The 20,723-nt window shown below is 54.9% G+C and overlaps 1 protein-coding gene across 1 annotated transcript in view; it reads right to left on the bottom strand.

Moving 5' to 3' along the window:
* The window catches only part of LOC141272100 (uncharacterized), a 61,858-nt gene that overhangs the window by 30,963 nt on the left and 10,172 nt on the right, over positions 1–20,723 (bottom strand). The window contains exons 2-6 of the mRNA XM_073682413.1: positions 6,020–6,172; positions 5,777–5,890; positions 5,568–5,691; positions 5,391–5,488; positions 3,188–3,278 (exon numbers count right to left, since the gene is read on the bottom strand). Of these exons, the coding sequence (XP_073538514.1) occupies positions 3,188–3,278; positions 5,391–5,488; positions 5,568–5,691; positions 5,777–5,890; positions 6,020–6,097 (505 nt within the window). The 5' untranslated portion in view covers positions 6,098–6,172. The remainder of the gene's footprint in view (positions 1–3,187; positions 3,279–5,390; positions 5,489–5,567; positions 5,692–5,776; positions 5,891–6,019; positions 6,173–20,723) is intronic.

Genomic DNA, 20,723 nt, shown 5'->3' with positions numbered 1-20,723 from the left:
AACATCAGACTGATTTTGCATATGCCGTGTGACTCCAGCCTAACCAGAAGGAGGGTTGTAGAGAAGATCCTTTAATATATGATCCAGAAAATTCATTGTCAGGTCCAGGAAAGACAAAATGAATTGTAGATCTGTCCTAATTTTTGCATGGAACTCTACGCTCATGGATCTAATTGGTATGTTTTATTTATTTTGTTTTGTTGCAGTAACTCTTTCAAGCAGAGCTAATTTGAGTTGAGATACAAGGGATCTCCCTATCTGCCAATGTTGGTCCAATTAAAAACAATGCATTGGAGGCAAGAACACACAGCCCGTGTCTGTGCGTGTACAATTCTTTTCTGATCTCTCAGATGCCCAGTCACAAGTTTATTACAACCACAAAAGAAAAGGGGATGTCTAAGGAAAAAGATATGCAAGTTGGGAAAAACAAAGCCATAGATTATGGATTCTGCTGAATTCCTTCACACTGGTTCTATCCAACTTTTTTGCCTTCAGTAACAAAGAAAACTTAACACAAAGACACCTCTATATCAAAGACAACGCCCTGTGTTATTGCTTTTATGAATAACACTTGTAAAGCTAATACAAAAAACACAATTAGCAAAGATATATAGATATACAAATTGTCTAGATGAGAATCAAAGCAGAGTATAAAATATTTACCATAACAGTTTTAAAACAGTTTTTGCCTTGTATGTTTTTTATTATTTCATTTATTTTTAATTATAAAAATTCAGTGCTTAAGTATAAGACTTAAATAAATTAATTCCTTGCTACTCTAAACATACCCACAGCCTCAAAGAGGGAATGTATAGCCTGCTTGTATTACCCTATATATGCCAGAGAACAAGAAGAGTACTTATCAAGTCAAATGCTTGGGAAAGTTGGGTGTGCGTCTATACTAGTTCATCATGCAGGGGAAGGGAGGGGAGGTGGCTCGATGGCCTATCACACAGCTGGCATGGCAGAAAAAAAGTGTGGTGTGAATGTGCAACAAATTTATACACAGGAAGGCCAATTTGTACTTTAAAATATGGAAAAAGGAAAAATCATACAGCTCTGCTACAAACACCATTGTTATAATTTCTTGCTTGCAAAAGCATGGGGATCACATTAATAGACAGACAATTTGCGGTTGTCAGGTTCCCTTTAAGCTGTTAAGAGTAGAATTCTGATCATACCCATGTCGTACTCGTTATAAGGTTTAATAGGACTGGTCTGACAAAGGAAGAGGGGATGGAGGTGACAGGCAAGGGGTCAGAAGCCCTATGAAGCCAGAGCTGTCAAACAATAGTGTGGAGGATGGGGGAATGTGTGGAGATAGGGAAACCAAGCAGGTGTATTTAAATGATTGGCCCCACTGTGAAGCACTGAGCAGTGGTACTTTATCAGCACAGGATGACTGTTCAAACTGAGTCTCTTAAAAAAAAAATAAATTATGGTGTAGGATGGGGGAAAGCACTTGTGCAGGGATTAACCCGTACTCTTCTTCTGAACAGGCTAGACAACAGGAAAAAACAAGCTGGATCCAGGAGGCGAGGAAAGGGTTAACCCTCTTACAATCAGAAGAACAGGAGTTTCTGATAGCAACATTGTGCACTAAGGAACATGGGTGGGGAATGGGTAAAAGAATATTTTTTGAAGTCATAGAATTTCACTTATTTGCTATTTCCTGAACTTAAGCAGCCATCTGAGCGGTGCTGTGGCAGTTGGGGGACTTAATGGAGGTAAAGTCTGCCCGACCTAGACAGTGTAGCCTCAAACAGCTCACCAATGAGAGCAAAGCATCAGTACTGCACAACAAAGTTTTCTCCACTACATCCCACAGATGTCACCCGATCTTCCCACGAGTTGTAGATCAAGCACTGTGGACTAGGACTGTGTGTCACCATGTTTTAAGCTCTAAATTGGATACAGTGAAGCAGACAGTCATGTACAATGAGGGAATCGAAGGTGGGAAGGGCATTCTAGATATCCCTACCCTCCCGTAAACCTCTTGAGTGACTGCATTCATAAGACTAACAAAAAGGCTTTGAGGTAGGTCCATGTATTGCTTCTTTATTCTTTCCTTATGGTGCAGGCTCAATTGGGACAAGTAGGACCGTTCCTATTCTTACAACTGGACAACTGCATGGCTCTCCATTGATGTTTGATTTGCGAGGGAGTAACAACTGAACTGACTCAAACCTGACTTGTGGAAACCCAAGAACATCCACAAGCTCATCAGAGCCAAGGACCTTTTGGTCCAGAGGTAACTGCTGACACAAAGACTTCATGGACTACTGTGTCCATGACTACCCCTCCAGTCATTCATGAATGCCAGGAACCTGTGCAAAATCCAAGACTGCCCAAATTGCCCCTTCTTGAAGTATATATCTTTGCAAGTTTTTTGGAAATACATGCTGGACACCCTAGAACATGAACTTAAGTATTCAGGAGGAGCCTGTTGTACCACACTGTACTTTATGGACTTTGCCCTGGGGTTCATTAGGTTTGGGCCATCCAGGAGCACTGATCACTTGTGAAATGTTTAAGGATTCTGTGTGGATTGTCAGTAGCCAGCTCATTTTGCACAGGGAGAGTATAGACATCTAGGGCTGCAGGGCTGCCTCAGGCTGATCCACAAGCTGTGCTGAGACTATTCCATCTTGGACAGTACAGAAGGACTAAACCACTCTACTGCTGATCGTCCCGCTTTATGTCATCTCTCAAAGCTTTGGGCATATGATTCTATGATTCTACCTTCCTATATCTCTCTCCCTTCCCCTTTCTGAAATCACAGTTTCTAATGTTGATTGATTTTTTAGTTTTTCTTGTACTTTTGTGTATTTTCCTTTCTGCACCTCTATGCATCCAACATCAGATATCTGAATGGGAGGTCCTATTCTTACATTACCTCTCCGAAATTATATCATAAAGCTAATCTAAGTGTAGAATTCACTTTTTGCATCTACATACTTTCTGCTACTTTACAGTTACTGTGCTGCTACAATGCCTGACCGATTTTCATAGTCATGAAAATACAGAAAAATCTTTAAATGAGAAGGTGTGTCCAAACTTTTGGTCTGTACTGTATAAAAAAAAAACAAAAAAAAAAACACACTACCATATCCTAAAAAATTCCAACACACAACTGAAGCAGCCAATGATTGAATATACTTCTCCGCAATTAGTGGTCACTACTCACCTGTGCGGTTATCAGTAGGAATCTCCTCATTACACTGCTCATCACCCCTCATATATGTCTCTGTATTATTTATGAGGGTCAGATTTTTTTCCTAAAACAAATATTGTAAAAGTTATCGAAAGATGGAGAAGAATATCGTAGAACAGAAAAGATCATAAATGAACATGACAACCAAAAATGACATGACAGTAGTAACTATTACATAGATGCAGGTCTCTTGCATAAATCCAACCCTGTCAGCTCCTAATTCTAACCAGCAGTCTCCATAGCAAAAAAAAAAAGTGAGAATATACATACATCTAATGTCTATAATCAGCTTTATACTGTCATCTCCACCAAGCATAAAACATGCACTGAATAACCACTAAACTGCAGGCACCCAATTAGTAGTGCCTTGGATCTTGTTTGGCCTTCAGAACCTCAGACATTAATTGCATCAGATTTCATTAGGTGATTAACTTATTCCACAGGAATATTAGCCCATGTCGACAGGATAGGTTTTTGCAGTAGCCGCAATTTAGATGGGTCTGACTTGCTCTTAACAGCCTGTTTACCTCATCTCATAATTAAGATCTGGGGACTGTAAAGCCCCCGTCTCACATAGCGAGATCGCTAGCTAGATTGCTGCTGTGTCACGGTTTTGGTGACGCAACAGCGACCTCACCAGCGATGTCGCTATGTGTGACACTTTGCAGCAATCAGGCCCCTGCTGTGAGGTCGCTGATCGCTGCGAAGTGTCCTGGACCATTTTTTGGTTGTTGCCCTCCCGCTGGTCAGCACACATCGCTGTGTGTGACCAGCAGGAGCAGCGATCAGGCTGGTAACCATGATAAACATCGGGTTACTAGGGGCACACGCGCACTTAGTAACCCGCTGTTTATCATGGTTACGAGCATGCTAAAGTGAGCGGTAACCTCCCGCTCACCGTAGCAGAGTGGTAACTATGATAAACAACGGGTTACTAGGTGCGCGTGTGCCCCTAGTAACCCCATGTTTATCATGGTTACCAGCCTGCTCCTGCTTCAGCAGGCTGGTAACCAGGAGCAGGACATCGTGGAAAGATTCTTTCCACGATGTCGCTGCTCCCCTGATCGTTGGTGAGCCTGCCTGTTTGACAGCTCACCAGCGACCACATAGCGACGCAGCAACGATCCCTGACAGGTCGTATCGTTGTCGGGATCATTGCAGCGTCGCTAAGTGTGACGGGGCCTTTAAGGCCAGGGAAGGAAGAAAACAAAAAACTCACTGTCATGTTCCAGGAAGCAATTTATGACTACACGTCCATTGTGACATGCTGTATTGATTGTCTTTCTACCAAGTTGAAACAGATGTCATGAAAACATGATCTTTGCCTTCCAAGATACTTCGGCAAGCCATAGTGTCCAAATAATTATCCACAGCTGACAAGTGTCCCAGGATGGACCAAGAAAACATCCCCCACACTTACTGTACCTACTGAAATCTGGCAAGAAAGGTTCATGTTGATCATGCCAAATTCTAACCCTCCCATCAGCTGGGTGCATCAGAAATCTGGATTCATATGACCATTTAATATTTTCCACTGTTCAGTGACTTAACTGCGCTCTTTTGCCCAATGATATTTTTCCTGTTTCCCTTACACATCAATGGCACTTGATCTGGCTGTCTGTTGCTATAGCCCATAAGAAACAACGGACAAGTGCATACGGACATATTAGTTGGATGCTAGCACTGTATTCAGCTGCAGTTTGCATTACACTACACCTCCTGTTCATCAGAATGATTCTTGATATTTTCATAAACAAGTTGCTTACATCCACAGGATCCGCTTTGATTGGATGCTTTTCCTTTATCACAATATTATCAGAATACTCTTGACGTAATTATACATATAAATCCTACAAAGTTAGTAGTTTTGAAATACTGGCCCTGGCTAATCTGGCACCGATGATTAATGTCTCATTTGAAGTTGCTCAGTTCAGTAGATTTTTCCACTCGAATGTGGATTCACACTTCAATTTGAACCACAGAAAACAGTACACTTAATTTCATGCTGCAGTCCGACGTCACAGCTCTAATGTCCATAGACGAAAGCTCCATGAAATAGACGACTTCTCTAATAAATTGGCCTTAATACTGGTGGATAAAACAAGACTGAACACAAGACCTTCACAGTCTTCTACTCATCATAGAGAAGATTTCATGAAACCTTCTCTTCATCTACCTGATGATCCTGAGGAACATTGGGGTTTTCTGTTGAACAGTCCTGTGGGCGATAAGGACGGGTACATCTCTCTGGAGTGGTCCTCTCACTGGATAGAACTGGAGGAAACACATACAGGGACTGAATTCATTCTTTTAAATACAGATTATGCCGTGTGTATTTAGTCCTCTCTATTACCTGGTGATGTGAGGGAGTGGGGAACCTCCATCATGATGTCCTTGTACAGATCTTTGTGTCCTTCTAAATACTCCCACTCCTCCATGGAGAAATAGACGGTGACATCCTGACACCTTATAGGAACCTGACACAAACAATAATACCTTCATCCACCTGATCCCTTCATAGCATTACTGTATAATGTCCCTATAATGTCCCAGCAGTGTCACCTCTCCAGTCATCAGCTCAATCATCTTGTGGGTGAGTTCTAGGATTCTTCCCCATCCCTCAGACACAGGGGACTGACAGCGATCATTAGAGGACTTCTCCACTACAATGTAATCCTGTGTATGGAGAGACACATTAATAAATCTCCCTACAGACATTTCCAGAGTCCGCACTGCTCCAGTTCTGTCCATCTGTTATTCCCATAGATAAGAATGATATAATGTGATGTTATCAAAATCTCTCACCTTTCCAGTAAGCTGGAAGAGGATCTCTAGGGTGAAATCAAATATCTTCTCCACCATCTTGTTCCTGTCATTATCCATCCTTGAATCCGGGTCAATCAGAAAAATTCTGTTACATAGATGAACTCCACTAAGAGCTCCTGATGTTTTGGGAATCTGAATGAGGTGAAGATGAAAAATAATGAAGAACACCATGTAAGAATACAATTTATGAAGATAAGGTGTCAGGGAGATATTAATATCAGGGAGATATTAAGAGAATATTAGCCATTTCTCCCAAGCCAATCTCCTATAGTATTTGTCCAGAGATGACAATCTACAGCGTCTCCCTGCAAATTATCACCTACAGCCAAAATAGCTTACACAAACAAATGCCAGCCAAGAAATTTTACAACCTAATTAAAATGCAAATGTATTTCCCACTGACGCAGGCCTGCGATAATTTACAGTGAGAATAGTAAAATGTACTCCCGAGCTTCGAAAAAAAATCTATAGACAGGCCGGCACCAATAAGGAATATGGAATATTGTAAGTTTCATAACTCCGATAATAATAGGACCTATATTTTTAGTGGCAGGATCAGCCAAGGAGCGATATGCTCATTTTTTTGTAGCCGAAAAACCCTCCGTGGAGCTGTGGCGCAAAAACACCAGAATAGCAGACTGCAACTATGCGATGTGTGGTCTCTAAATGAAGGTAAAATCATAATAGAAAATACGGTACCACTTTTGAGCTTCTGGGATCAACACGCGATACGTTATCCCATAAGTTAGAGTTTTTTTAATACAGACATGAAGGGTGGAGCTGAGCCCCTGTGATGTCAGCACAGGGGGGATGTGGGCAGATCTCTCCCTTCAGCATAAAACAGTTTGCTGAGGCTGGAGATTCATTCATTACCAGAGGGGTATAAGGACTATAAGCAATGGATCCTGTTCGATAACAGTCTAATCAAATCGGGGAGCCCCTCTCCACCTATATTGAATCGTGTCAGTGTTCGTAAAGTAAGTGTCCTCCTTTAACCATTATTATTTTGTGCAACTGCTTATGTATTTTAATGTCTTCTTTGTAAAATCCTTGTGTACATTTTTTCTAAACACTGTCACCCTTTTGGAATAAATATAAAATTTAAATAGTTCTGTTTCTTTTGTCCTGTAATCATTCCCTCCCCCGAAGCCATAAGCTACCAGAACGCAGGCGTCCGGCCAGGCCTGTATTATATTTCAAACTCGGCCGGTGGTGGCAGAGAATAATAATAATAATAATCGGGCTATCGTGAAGCTGACAGTGACAGTAAGGAGCGTGTACACATATTCCATGCATTGGAATCCGGAGGTGTGACGCCATACTCTCACTGGTGGCCTGTCGATACCTAAGGAGCGAGTAGTCTGGATCGTGTGCTCGCAATTCCGGACGGAATTCGTGACACAGTGACGGCACGGTGAGATATTGTGCAATCTCACCGATGTCGTCACTGTGGGAATCCCTGACGTGGGCCAAAGATGAAGGAGCATTCTTTCTTCTAGTAAGGACTGGAAATGCTTAGGCTACTAATGTCGTTAATAGACGTTTGATCAGGAAATACAAAGATTAACAGGAGACCCAGTTAGAACTGGAACAAGATAGTCATCACCTTAGCACAAAATAAATACATGCACCAGCACTGAATTCATCATGTTAGGAGGGGGTGTATTTGGAAAGGGGCGCAGGAGCTCTCTTCACAAGCAATAAATGCTGGCTATGCAACAAATAACAAAAGACTGACTCACTTCCTAACCGAAACAGAACACTGGTCTGAACAGGTGCATACTAAGAGTAGCCATCTCCATACATAACTAGCTACTCTTAGTATGCACCAGTTCGGTTTGGAAGTGTCAGTCTTTTGTTATTTATATGCATAGGACTTCTGACTGAGCACTCCACCAATCATCCCATGGCAGTTTTAATTACAGCAGGATCTACCCATATAAATGTAGGCTATCAGCCCAGAAAAGGATTCACATTAGGATAGGTTCCCAGCATAAGGTCGCCTTGTCATTGGCTACTGGGCGTGCTTGAATTGGCCAAATTATGTTCTAAAAGACTTCATTTTTTCCTATTTTCTAGAGCTGTTATGCAATTCAAATTTCATATATTTCATGTTTACACGCTTTAACGTTAAAAAATACAGCTTGCAACTTTATTTGTTGGCTATGTAACAAAGCCAGCATTTGTCTCTCTAACAGCAGCCAAGGTAAGCTCATATTGCTGCCGTTAACCATTTATATGACACTAGCTCTGACAGTGGCATTCAAATAAAGCAGCACAAACAGGCTTCCATCAGCCAAACATGGGGCACCGATGGGTTACCATGTCTGCTGCTATCTTGGTCTATTGGAGAAGCTCAGCCACTGAGTTATTCCACTATATAGTACTAGCTATAGAACCCGTTCTACACCCGGGTGGCAAGCATTTTTATTGGTATATGGTGTCCCATGCTGGTATGTGCTGCCCCCTCCTGGTATTTGTGCGGCCCCCATCCTGTCCCCACCATCCTATCCTGGTATGCATGGCACCCCTCATTCCCATCCTGGTATGCATGGCACCCCTCATCCCTATCCTCTTATGCATGGCACCCCTCATCCCTATCCTCTTATGCATGGCACCCCTCATCCCTATCCTCTTATGCATGGCACCCCTCATCCCTATCCTCTTATGCATGGCACCCCTCATCCCTATCCTCTTATGCATGGCACCCCTCATCCCTATCCTCTTATGCATGGCACCCCTCATCCCTATCCTCTTATGCATGGCACCCCTCATCCCTATCCTCTTATGCTTGGCACCCCTCATCCCTATCTTGGTATGCATGGCACCCCTCATCCCTATCTTAGTATGCATGGCACCCCTCATCCCTATCTTAGTATGCATGGCACCCCTCATCCCTATCTTAGTATGCATGGCACCCCTCGCTCCCAGTCCTGGTATGCATGGCACCCAATCCCTCATCTTAGTATGCCTGGCACCCCTCATCCTTATCCTGGTATGTATGGTACCCCTAATCCTGGTATGCATGGCACCCCATCCCTCATCCTGGTATGCATGGTACCCTGCATTCCTATCCTGGAATGTATGGTACTCCTCATCCCTATTCTGGTAAGCATGGCACCCCTCACCCCCCAATCCTGGTATGCATGGTCCCCTCACCCCCCAATCCTGGTATGCATGGTCCCCTCATCCCCCAATAATAGTATGTGTTGGGGGGGGTGAGGGGACCATGCATACCAGGATGTAATGCATTATTCCCCTCACCCCCCAATCCTGGTATGTGTGGTACCCCACATCCTGGTATGCATGGTCCCCCTCACCCCCCAATCCTAGTATGCGTGGCCCCCTCACCCCCTAATCCTGGTATGTGTGGCCCCCTCACCCCCCCAATAATGGTATGTGTTCTACCCCTCATCCTGGTATGCAATGCATTATCCCCTCACCCCCCAATCCTGGTATGTGTGGCCCCCTCACCCCCCCAATCCTGGTATGTGTGGCCCCCTCACCCCCCCAATCCTGGTATGTGTGGCCCCCTCACCCCCCCAATCCTGGTATGTGTGCCCCCCCCAATCCTGGTATGTGTGGCCCCCTCACCCCCCCCAATCCTGGTATGTGTGGCCCCCCCCAATCCTGGTATGTGTGGCCCCCTCGCCCCCCCCCAATCCTGGTATGTGTGCCCCCCCCAATCCTGGTATGTGTGCCCCCCCCAATCCTGGTATGTGTGGCCCCCTCACCCCCCCCAATCCTGGTATGTGTGCCCCCCCCCAATCCTGGTATGTGTGGCCCCCTCACCCCCCCCAATCCTGGTATCTGTGGCCCCCTCACCCCCCCAATCCTGGTATGTGTGCCCCCCCCAATCCTGGTATGTGTGGCCCCCTCACCCCCCCAATCCTGGTATGTGTGGCCCCCTCACCCCCCCAATCCTGGTATGTGTGCCCCCCCCAATCCTGGTATGTGTGGCCCCCTCACCCCCCCAATCCTGGTATGTGTGCCCCCCCAATCCTGGTATGTGTGGCCCCCTCACCCCCCCAATCCTGGTATGTGTGCCCCCCCAATCCTGGTATGTGTGGCCCCCTCACCCCCCCAATCCTGGTATGTGTGGCCCCCTCACCCCCCCCAATCCTGGTATGTGTGCCCCCCCCAATCCTGGTATGTGTGGCCCCCTCACCCCCCCCAATCCTGGTATGTGTGCCCCCCCAATCCTGGTATGTGTGGCCCCCTCACCCCCCCCAATCCTGGTATGTGTGGCCCCCCAATCCTGGTATGTGTGCCCCCCCAATCCTGGTATGTGTGGCCCCCTCACCCCCCCCAATCCTGGTATGTGTGCCCCCCCCCAATCCTGGTATGTGTGGCCCCCTCACCCCCCCAATCCTGGTATGTGTGCCCCCCCCCAATCCTGGTATGTGTGGCCCCCTCACCCCCCCAATCCTGGTATGTGTGGCCCACTCACCCCCCCAATCCTGGTATGTGTGCCCCCCCCAATCCTGGTATGTGTGGCCCACTCACCCCCCCAATCCTGGTATGTGTGCCCCCCCAATCCTGGTATGTGTGGCCCCCTCACCCCCCCAATCCTGGTATGTGTGCCCCCCCCAATCCTGGTATGTGTGGCCCCCTCACCCCCCCAATCCTGGTATGTGTGGCCCCCTCACCCCCCAATCCTGGTATGTGTGCCCCCCCCAATCCTGGTATGTGTGGCCCCCTCACCCCCCCCAATCCTGGTATGTGTGCCCCCCCAATCCTGGTATGTGTGCCCCCATCACCCCCCCAATCCTGGTAAGTGTGCCCCCCCCAATCCTGGTATGTGTGCCCCCCCAATCCTGGTATGTGTGGCCCCCTCACCCCCCCCAATCCTGGTATGTGTGCCCCCCCCAATCCTGGTATGTGTGGCCCCCTCACCCCCCCAATCCTGGTAGGTGTGCCCCCCCCAATCCTGGTATGTGTGGCCCCCTCACCCCCCCAATCCTGGTATGTGTGCCCCCCCAATTCTGGTATGTGTGGCCCCCTCACCCCCCCCAATCCTGGTATGTGTGCCCCCCCAATCCTGGTATGTGTGCCCCCCCAATCCTGGTATGTGTGGCCCCCTCACCCCCCCAATCCTGGTATGTGTGCCCCCCCCAATCCTGGTATGTGTGGCCCCCTCACCCCCCCCAATCTTGGTATGTGTGGCCCCCCCCCCAATCCTGGTATGTGTGGCCCCCTCACCCCCCTAATCCTGGTATGTGTGCCCCCCCAATCCTGGTATGTGTGGCCCCCTCACCCCCCCAATCTTGGTATGTGTGGCCCCCCCCCCCAATCCTGGTATGTGTGGCCCCCTCACCCCCCCAATCCTGGTATGTGTGCCCCCCCCAATCCTGGTATGTGTGGCCCCCTCACCCCCCCCCAATCCTGGTATGTGTGGCCCCCTCACCCCCCCCAATCCTGGTATGTGTGGCCCCCTCACCCCCCCCCAATCCTGGTATGTGTGGCCCCCTCACCCCCCCCCAATCCTGGTATGTGTGGCCCCCTCACCCCCCCCCCAATCCTGGTATGTGTGGCCCCCTCACCCCCCCCCAATCCTGGTATGTGTGGCCCTCACCCCCCCCCCAATCCTGGTATGTGTGGCCCTCACCCCCCCCCCAATCCTGGTATGTGTGGCCCCCTCACCCCCCCCCCAATCCTGGTATGTGTGGCCCCCTCACCCCCCCCCAATCCTGGTATGTGTGGCCCCCTCACCCCCCCCAATCCTGGTATGTGTGGCCCCCTCACCCCCCCCCAATCCTGGTATGTGTGGCCCCCTCACCCCCCCCAATCCTGGTATGTGTGGCCCCCTCACCCCCCCCCCAATCCTGGTATGTGTGGCCCCCCCCAATCCTGGTATGTGTGGCCCCCTCGCCCCCCCCCAATCCTGGTATGTGTGCCCCCCCCCAATCCTGGTATGTGTGCCCCCCCCAATCCTGGTATGTGTGGCCCCCTCACCCCCCCCAATCCTGGTATGTGTGCCCCCCCCAATCCTGGTATGTGTGGCCCCCTCACCCCCCCCAATCCTGGTATCTGTGGCCCCCTCACCCCCCCAATCCTGGTATGTGTGCCCCCCCCAATCCTGGTATGTGTGGCCCCCTCACCCCCCCAATCCTGGTATGTGTGGCCCCCTCACCCCCCCAATCCTGGTATGTGTGCCCCCCCCAATCCTGGTATGTGTGGCCCCCTCACCCCCCCAATCCTGGTATGTGTGCCCCCCCAATCCTGGTATGTGTGGCCCCCTCACCCCCCCAATCCTGGTATGTGTGCCCCCCCAATCCTGGTATGTGTGGCCCCCTCACCCCCCCAATCCTGGTATGTGTGGCCCCCTCACCCCCCCCAATCCTGGTATGTGTGCCCCCCCCAATCCTGGTATGTGTGGCCCCCTCACCCCCCCCAATCCTGGTATGTGTGCCCCCCCAATCCTGGTATGTGTGGCCCCCTCACCCCCCCCAATCCTGGTATGTGTGGCCCCCCAATCCTGGTATGTGTGCCCCCCCAATCCTGGTATGTGTGGCCCCCTCACCCCCCCCAATCCTGGTATGTGTGCCCCCCCCCAATCCTGGTATGTGTGGCCCCCTCACCCCCCCAATCCTGGTATGTGTGCCCCCCCCCAATCCTGGTATGTGTGGCCCCCTCACCCCCCCAATCCTGGTATGTGTGGCCCACTCACCCCCCCAATCCTGGTATGTGTGCCCCCCCCAATCCTGGTATGTGTGGCCCACTCACCCCCCCAATCCTGGTATGTGTGCCCCCCCAATCCTGGTATGTGTGGCCCCCTCACCCCCCCAATCCTGGTATGTGTGCCCCCCCCAATCCTGGTATGTGTGGCCCCCTCACCCCCCCAATCCTGGTATGTGTGGCCCCCTCACCCCCCAATCCTGGTATGTGTGCCCCCCCCAATCCTGGTATGTGTGCCCCCCCCAATCCTGGTATGTGTGGCCCCCTCACCCCCCCCAATCCTGGTATGTGTGCCCCCCCAATCCTGGTATGTGTGCCCCCATCACCCCCCCAATCCTGGTAAGTGTGCCCCCCCCAATCCTGGTATGTGTGCCCCCCCAATCCTGGTATGTGTGGCCCCCTCACCCCCCCCAATCCTGGTATGTGTGCCCCCCCCAATCCTGGTATGTGTGGCCCCCTCACCCCCCCAATCCTGGTAGGTGTGCCCCCCCCAATCCTGGTATGTGTGGCCCCCTCACCCCCCCAATCCTGGTATGTGTGCCCCCCCAATTCTGGTATGTGTGGCCCCCTCACCCCCCCCAATCCTGGTATGTGTGCCCCCCCAATCCTGGTATGTGTGCCCCCCCAATCCTGGTATGTGTGGCCCCCTCACCCCCCCAATCCTGGTATGTGTGCCCCCCCCAATCCTGGTATGTGTGGCCCCCTCACCCCCCCCAATCTTGGTATGTGTGCCCCCCCCCCCAATCCTGGTATGTGTGGCCCCCTCACCCCCCTAATCCTGGTATGTGTGCCCCCCCAATCCTGGTATGTGTGGCCCCCTCACCCCCCCCAATCTTGGTATGTGTGGCCCCCCCCCCCAATCCTGGTATGTGTGGCCCCCTCACCCCCCCAATCCTGGTATGTGTGCCCCCCCCAATCCTGGTATGTGTGGCCCCCTCACCCCCCCCCAATCCTGGTATGTGTGGCCCCCTCACCCCCCCCAATCCTGGTATGTGTGGCCCCCTCACCCCCCCCCAATCCTGGTATGTGTGGCCCCCTCACCCCCCCCCCCCAATCCTGGTATGTGTGGCCCCCTCACCCCCCCCCCAATCCTGGTATGTGTGGCCCCCTCACCCCCCCCCAATCCTGGTATGTGTGGCCCCCTCACCCCCCCCAATCCTGGTATGTGTGGCCCCCTCACCCCCCCCCAATCCTGGTATGTGTGGCCCCCTCACCCCCCCCCAATCCTGGTATGTGTGGCCCCCTCACCCCCCCCCCAATCCTGGTATGTGTGGCCCCCTCACCCCCCCCCAATCCTGGTATGTGTGGCCCTCACCCCCCCCCCAATCCTGGTATGTGTGGCCCCCTCACCCCCCCCCAATCCTGGTATGTGTGGCCCCCTCACCCCCCCCAATCCTGGTATGTGTGGCCCCCTCACCCCCCCCCAATCCTGGTATGTGTGGCCCCCTCACCCCCCCCCAATCCTGGTATGTGTGGCCCCCTCACCCCCCCCAATCCTGGTATGTGTGGCCCCCTCACCCCCCCCCCAATCCTGGTATGTGTGGCCCCCTCACCCCCCCCCAATCCTGGTATGTGTGGCCCCCTCACCCCCCCCCCAATCCTGGTATGTGTGGCCCCCTCACCCCCCCCCCAATCCTGGTATGTGTGGCCCCCTCACCCCCCCCCCAATCCTGGTATGTGTGGCCCCCTCACCCCCCCCCAATCCTGGTATGTGTGGCCCCCTCACCCCCCCCCCAATCCTGGTATGTGTGGCCCCCCCCAATCCTGGTATGTGTGGCCCCCTCACCCCCCCCAATCCTGGTATGTGTGCCCCCCCAATCCTGGTATGTGTGGCCCCCTCACCCCCACAATCCTGGTATGTGTGGCCCCCTCACCCCCCCAATCCTGGTATGTGTGCCCCCCCCAATCCTGGTATGTGTGGCCCCCTCACCCCCCCCAATCCTGGTATGTGTGCCCCCCCCAATCCTGGTATGTGTGGCCCCCTCACCCCCCCAATCCTGGTATGTGTGCCCCCCCAATCCTGGTATGTGTGGCCCCCTCACCCCCCCAATCCTGGTATGTGTGCCCCCCCAATCCTGGTATGTGTGGCCCCCTCACCCCCCCCAATCCTGGTATGTGTGCCCCCCCAATCCTGGTATGTGTGGCCCCCTCACCCCCCCCAATCCTGGTATGTGTGCCCCCCCAATCCTGGTATGTGTGGCCCCCTCACCCCCTCCAATCCTGGTGTGTGTGCCCCCCCCAATCCTGGTATGTGTGGCCCCCTCACCCCCCCCAATCCTGGTGTGTGTGCCCCCCCAATCCTGGTATGTGTGGCCCCCTCACCCCCCCCAATCCTGGTATGTGTGCCCCCCCAATCCTGGTATGTGTGCCCCCCCCCCCAATCCTGGTATGTGTGCCCCCCCCCAATCCTGGTATGTGTGCCCCCCCCAATCCTGGTATGTGTGCCCCCCCCAATCCTGGTATATGTGGCCCCCTCACCCCCCCCAATCCTGGTATGTGTGCCCCCCCCAATCCTGGTATGTGTGGCCCCCTCACCCCCCCCAATCCTGGTATGTGTGGCCCCCTCACCCCCCCCAATCCTGGTATGTGTGGCCCCCTCACCCCCCCAATCCTGGTATGTGTGGCCCCCTCACCCCCCCAATCCTGGTATGTGTGCCCCCCCCCAATCCTGTTATGCGTGGCCCCCTCACCCCCCCAATCCTGGTATGTGTGCCCCCCCAATCCTGGTATGTGTGGCCCCCTCACCCCCCCCCAATCCTGGTATGTGTGCCCCCCCCAATCCTGGTATGTGTGGCCCCCTCACCCCCCCCAATCCTGGTATGTGTGGCCCCCTCACCCCCCCCAATCCTGGTATGTGTGCCCCCCCCAATCCTGGTATGTGTGCCCCCCCCAATCCTGGTATGTGTGGCCCCCTCACCCCCCCCAATCCTGGTATGTGTGCCCCCCCCAATCCTGGTATGTGTGGCCCCCTCACCCCCCCAATCCTGGTATGTGTGCCCCCCCCAATCCTGGTATGTGTGGCCCCCTCACCCCCCCATCCTGGTATGTGTGGCCCCCTCACCCCCCCCCATCCTGGTATGTGTGGCCCCCTCACCCCCCCAATCTTGGTATGTGTGGCCCCCTCACCCCCCCCCAATCCTGGTATGTGTGCCCCCCCAATCCTGTTATGCGTGGCCCCCTCACCCCCCCCCAATCCTGGTATGTGTGCCCCCCTCAATCCTGGTATGTGTGCCCCCCCCAATCCTGGTATGTGTGGCCCCCTCACCCCCCCAATCCTGGTATGTGTGCCCCCCCAATCCTGGTATGTGTGGCCCCCTCACCCCCCCATCCTGGTATGTGTGGCCCCCTCACCCCCCCATCCTGGTATGTGTGGCCCCCTCACCCCCCCAATCTTGGTATGTGTGGCCCCCTCACCCCCCCCCAATCCTGGTATGTGTGCCCCCCCCCAATCCTGTTATGCGTGGCCCCCTCACCCCCCCCAATCCTGGTATGTGTGCCCCCCCCAATCCTGGTATGTGTGGCCCCCTCACCCCCCCCAATCCTGGTATGTGTGCCCCCCCCAATCCTGGTATGTGTGGCCCCTCCCCCCCCCCAATCCTGGTATGTGTGCCCCCCCAATCCTGGTATGTGTGGCCCCCTCACCCCCCCCAATCCTGGTATGTGTGCCCCCCCCAATCCTGGTATGTGTGGCCCCCTCACCCCCCCAATCCTGGTATGTGTGCCCCCCCAATCCTGGTATGTGTGCCCCCCCCAATCCTGGTATGTGTGGCCCCCTCACCCCCCCATCCTGGTATGTGTGGCCCCCTCACCCCCCCAATCTTGGTATGTGTGGCCCCCTCACCCCCCCCCAATCCTGGTATGTGTGCCCCCCCCCAATCCTGTTATGCGTGGCCCCCTCACCCCCCCCAATCCTGGTATGTGTGCCCCCCTCAATCCTGGTATGTGTGCCCCCCCCAATCCTGGTATGTGTGGCCCCCTCACCCCCCCAATCCTGGTATGTGTGCCCCCCCAATCCTGGTATGTGTGGCCCCCTCACCCCCCCATCCTGGTATGTGTGGCCCCCTCACCCCCCCATCCTGGTATGTGTGGCCCCCTCACCCCCCCAATCTTGGTATGTGTGGCCCCCTCACCCCCCCCAATCCTGGTATGTGTGCCCCCCCCCAATCCTGTTATGCGTGGCCCCCTCACCCCCCCCCAATCCTGGTATGTGTGCCCCCCTCAATCCTGGTATGTGTGGCCCCTCACCCCCCCCAATCCTGGTATGTGTGCCCCCCCAATCCTGGTATGTGTGGCCCCCTCACCCCCCCCAATCCTGGTATGTGTGCCCCCCCAATCCTGGTATGTGTGGCCCCTCCCCCCCCCCAATCCTGGTATGTGTGCCCCCCCAATCCTGGTATGTGTGGCCCCCTCACCCCCCCCAATCCTGGTATGTGTGCCCCCCCAATCCTGGTATGTGTGGCCCCCTCACCCCCCCAATCCTGGTATGTGTGCCCCCCCAATCCTGGTATGTGTGCCCCCCAATCCTGGTATGTGTGGCCCCCTCACCCCCCCAATCCTGGTATGTGTGCCCCCCCAATCCTGGTATGTGTGGCCCCCTCACCCCCCCCAATCCTGGTATGTGTGCCCCCCCAATCCTGGTATGTGTGGCCCCCTCACCCCCCCAATCCTGGTATGTGTGCCCCCCCCAATCCTGGTATGTGTGGTCCCCTCACCCCCCCCAATCCTGGTATGTGTGCCCCCCCCAATCCTGGTATGTGTGGTCCCCTCACCCCCCCAATCCTGGTATGTGTGCCCCCCCAATCCTGGTATGTGTGGTCCCCTCACCCGCCCCCCAATCCTGGTATGTGTGCCCCCCCAATCCTGGTATGTGTGGCCCCCTCACCCCCCCCAATCCTGGTATGTGTGCCCCCCCAATCCTGGTATGTGTGGCCCCCTCAATCCTGGTATGTGTGCCCCCTCCCAATCCTGGTATGTGTGGCCCCCTCACCCCCCCCAATCCTGGTATGTGTGGCCCCCTCACCCCCCCAATCCTGGTATGTGTGCCCCCCCCAATCCTGGTATGTGTGGCCCCCTCACCCCCCCAATCCTGGTATGTGTGCCCCCCCCCAATCCTGGTATGTGTGGCCCCCTCACCCCCCCCAATCCTGGTATGTGTGCCCCCCCCCAATCCTGGTATGTGTGGCCCCCTCACCCCCCCAATCCTGGTATGTGTGCCCCCCCCCAATCCTGGTATGTGTGGCCCCCTCACCCCCCCCAATCCTGGTATGTGTGCCCCCCCCAATCCTGGTATGTGTGGCCCCCTCACCCCCCCAATCCTGGTATGTGTGCCCCCCCCAATCCTGGTATGTGTGGCCCCCTCACCCCCCCCAATCCTGGTATGTGTGCCCCCCCAATCCTGGTATGTGTGGCCCCCTCACCCCCCCAATCCTGGTATGTGTGCCCCCCCAATCCTGGTATGTGTGGCCCCCTCACCCCCCCAATCCTGGTATGTGTGCCCCCCAATCCTGGTATGTGTGGCCCCCTCACCCCCCCAATCCTGGTATGTGTGCCCCCCTCACCCCCCAATCCTGGTATGTGTGCCCCCCCCAATCCTGGTATGTGTGGCCCCCTCACCCCCCCAATCCTGGTATGTGTGGCCCCCCCAATCCTGGTATGTGTGGCCCCCCCCAATCCTGGTATGTTGGCCCCCCCAATCCTGGTATGTGTGGCCCCCCCAATCCTGGTATGTGTGGCCCCCTCACCCCCCCCAATCCTGGTATGTGTGGCCCCCCCAATCCTGGTATGTGTGGCCCCCTCGCCCCCCCAATCCTGGTATGTGTGGCCCCCTCACCCCCCCAATCCTGGTATTGTGCCCCCCCCAATCCTGGTATGTGTGGCCCCCTTAACCCCCCCAATCCTGGTATGTGTGCCCCCCAATCCTGGTATGTGTGGCCCCCTCAATCCTGGTATGTGTGCCCCCTCCAATCCTGGTATGTGTGGCCCCCTCACCCCCCCCAATCCTGGTATGTGTGGCCCCCTCACCCCCCCCAATCCTGGTATGTGTGGCCCCCTCACCCCCCCAATCCTGGTATGTGTGCCCCCCCCAATCCTGGTATGTGTGGCCCCCTCACCCCCCCCCAATCCTGGTATGTGTGCCCCCCCCAATCCTGGTATGTGTGGCCCCCTCACCCCCCAATCCTGGTATGTGTGCCCCCCCCCCCAATCCTGGTATGTGTGGCCCCCTCACCCCCCCCAATCCCGGTATGTGTGCCCCCCCCAATCCTGGTATGTGTGGCCCCCTCACCCCCCCCAATCCCGGTATGTGTGCCCCCCCCAATCCTGGTATGTGTGGCCCCCTCACCGTATGTGTGGCCCCCCCAATCCTGGTATGTGTGCCCCCCCAATCCTGGTATGTGTGGCCCCCTCACCCCCCCAATCCTGGTATGTGTGCCCCCCTCACCCCCCCAATCCTGGTATGTGTGCCCCCCCAATCCTGGTATGTGTGGCCCCCTCACCCCCCCCAATCCTGGTATGTGTGCCCCCCCCCAATCCTGGTATGTGGCCCCCCCCAATCCTGGTATGTGTGGCCCCCCACTCCTGGTATGTGTGGCCCCCCCAATCCTGGTATGTGTGGCCCCCCAATCCTGGTATGTGTGGCCCCTCACCCCCCCCAATCCTGGTATGTGTGGCCCCCCCAATCCTGGTATGTGTGGCCCCCCCCCAATCCTGGTATGTGTGGCCCCCTCACCCCCCCAATCCTGGTATTGTGCCCCCCCCCAATCCTGGTATGTGTGGCCCCCTCACCCCCCCAATCCTGGTATGTGTGCCCCCCCAATCCTGGTATGTGTGGCCCCTCAATCCTGGTATGTGTGCCCCCTCCAATCCTGGTATGTGTGGCCCCCTCACCCCCCCCAATCCTGGTATGTGTGGCCCCCTCACCCCCCCAATCCTGGTATGTGTGGCCCCCTCACCCCCCCCAATCCTGGTATGTGTGGCCCCCTCACCCCCCCAATCCTGGTATGTGTGGCCCCCTCACCCCCCCAATCCTGGTATGTGTGCCCCCCCCAATCCTGGTAATGATGTGTGGCCCCCTCACCCCCCCAATCCTGGTATGTGTGCCCCCCCCAATCCTGGTATGTGTGGCCCCCCTCACCCCCCCCAATCCTGGTATGTGTGCCCCCCCCAATCCTGGTATGTGTGGCCCCCTCACCTCCCCCAATCCTGGTATGTGTGCCCCCCCCCAATCCTGGTATGTGTGGCCCCCTCACCCCCCCCAATCCTGGTATGTGTGCCCCCCCCAATCCTGGTATGTGTGGCCCCCTCACCCCCCCCAATCCTGGTATGTGTGCCCCCCCCAATCCTGGTATGTGTGGCCCCCTCACCCCCCCCAATCCTGGTATGTGTGCCCCCCCCCAATCCTGGTATGTGTGGCCCCCTCACCCCCCCAATCCTGGTATGTGTGCCCCCCTCACCCCCCCAATCCTGGTATGTGTGCCCCCCCCAATCCTGGTATGTGTGGCCCCCTCACCCCCCCAATCCTGGTATGTGTGCCCCCCCCCCAATCCTGGTATGTGTGGCCCCCCCCAATCCTGGTATGTGTGGCCCCCCCAATCCTGGTATGTGTGGCCCCCCCAATCCTGGTATGTGTGGCCCCCTCACCCCCCCCAATCCTGGTATGTGTGGCCCCCCCCCCCCAATCCTGGTATGTGTGGCCCCCTCACCCCCCCAATCCTGGTATGTGTGGCCCCCCCCCCCCCAATCCTGGTATGTGTGGCCCCCTCACCCCCCCCCAATCCTGGTATGTGTGGCCCCCTCACCCCCCCCCAATCCTGGTATGTGTGGCCCCCTCACCCCCCCCCCCAATCCTGGTATGTGTGGCCCCCTCACCCCCCCCAATCCTGGTATGTGTGGCCCCCCCCCCAATCCTGGTATGTGTGGCCCCCTCGCCCCCCCCAATCCTGGTATGTGTGGCCCCCTCACCCCCCCCAATCCTGGTATGTGTGGCCCCCTCACCCCCCCCCAATCC

This window comes from Phyllobates terribilis, unplaced genomic scaffold, assembly GCF_046119375.1.
Source record: "Phyllobates terribilis strain yellow unplaced genomic scaffold, ASM4611937v1 Scaffold_5__5_contigs__length_657084704, whole genome shotgun sequence".
Classification (NCBI taxonomy): Eukaryota; Metazoa; Chordata; class Amphibia; order Anura; family Dendrobatidae; genus Phyllobates; species Phyllobates terribilis.
This window is presented reverse-complemented; position numbering and strand designations above follow the sequence as displayed.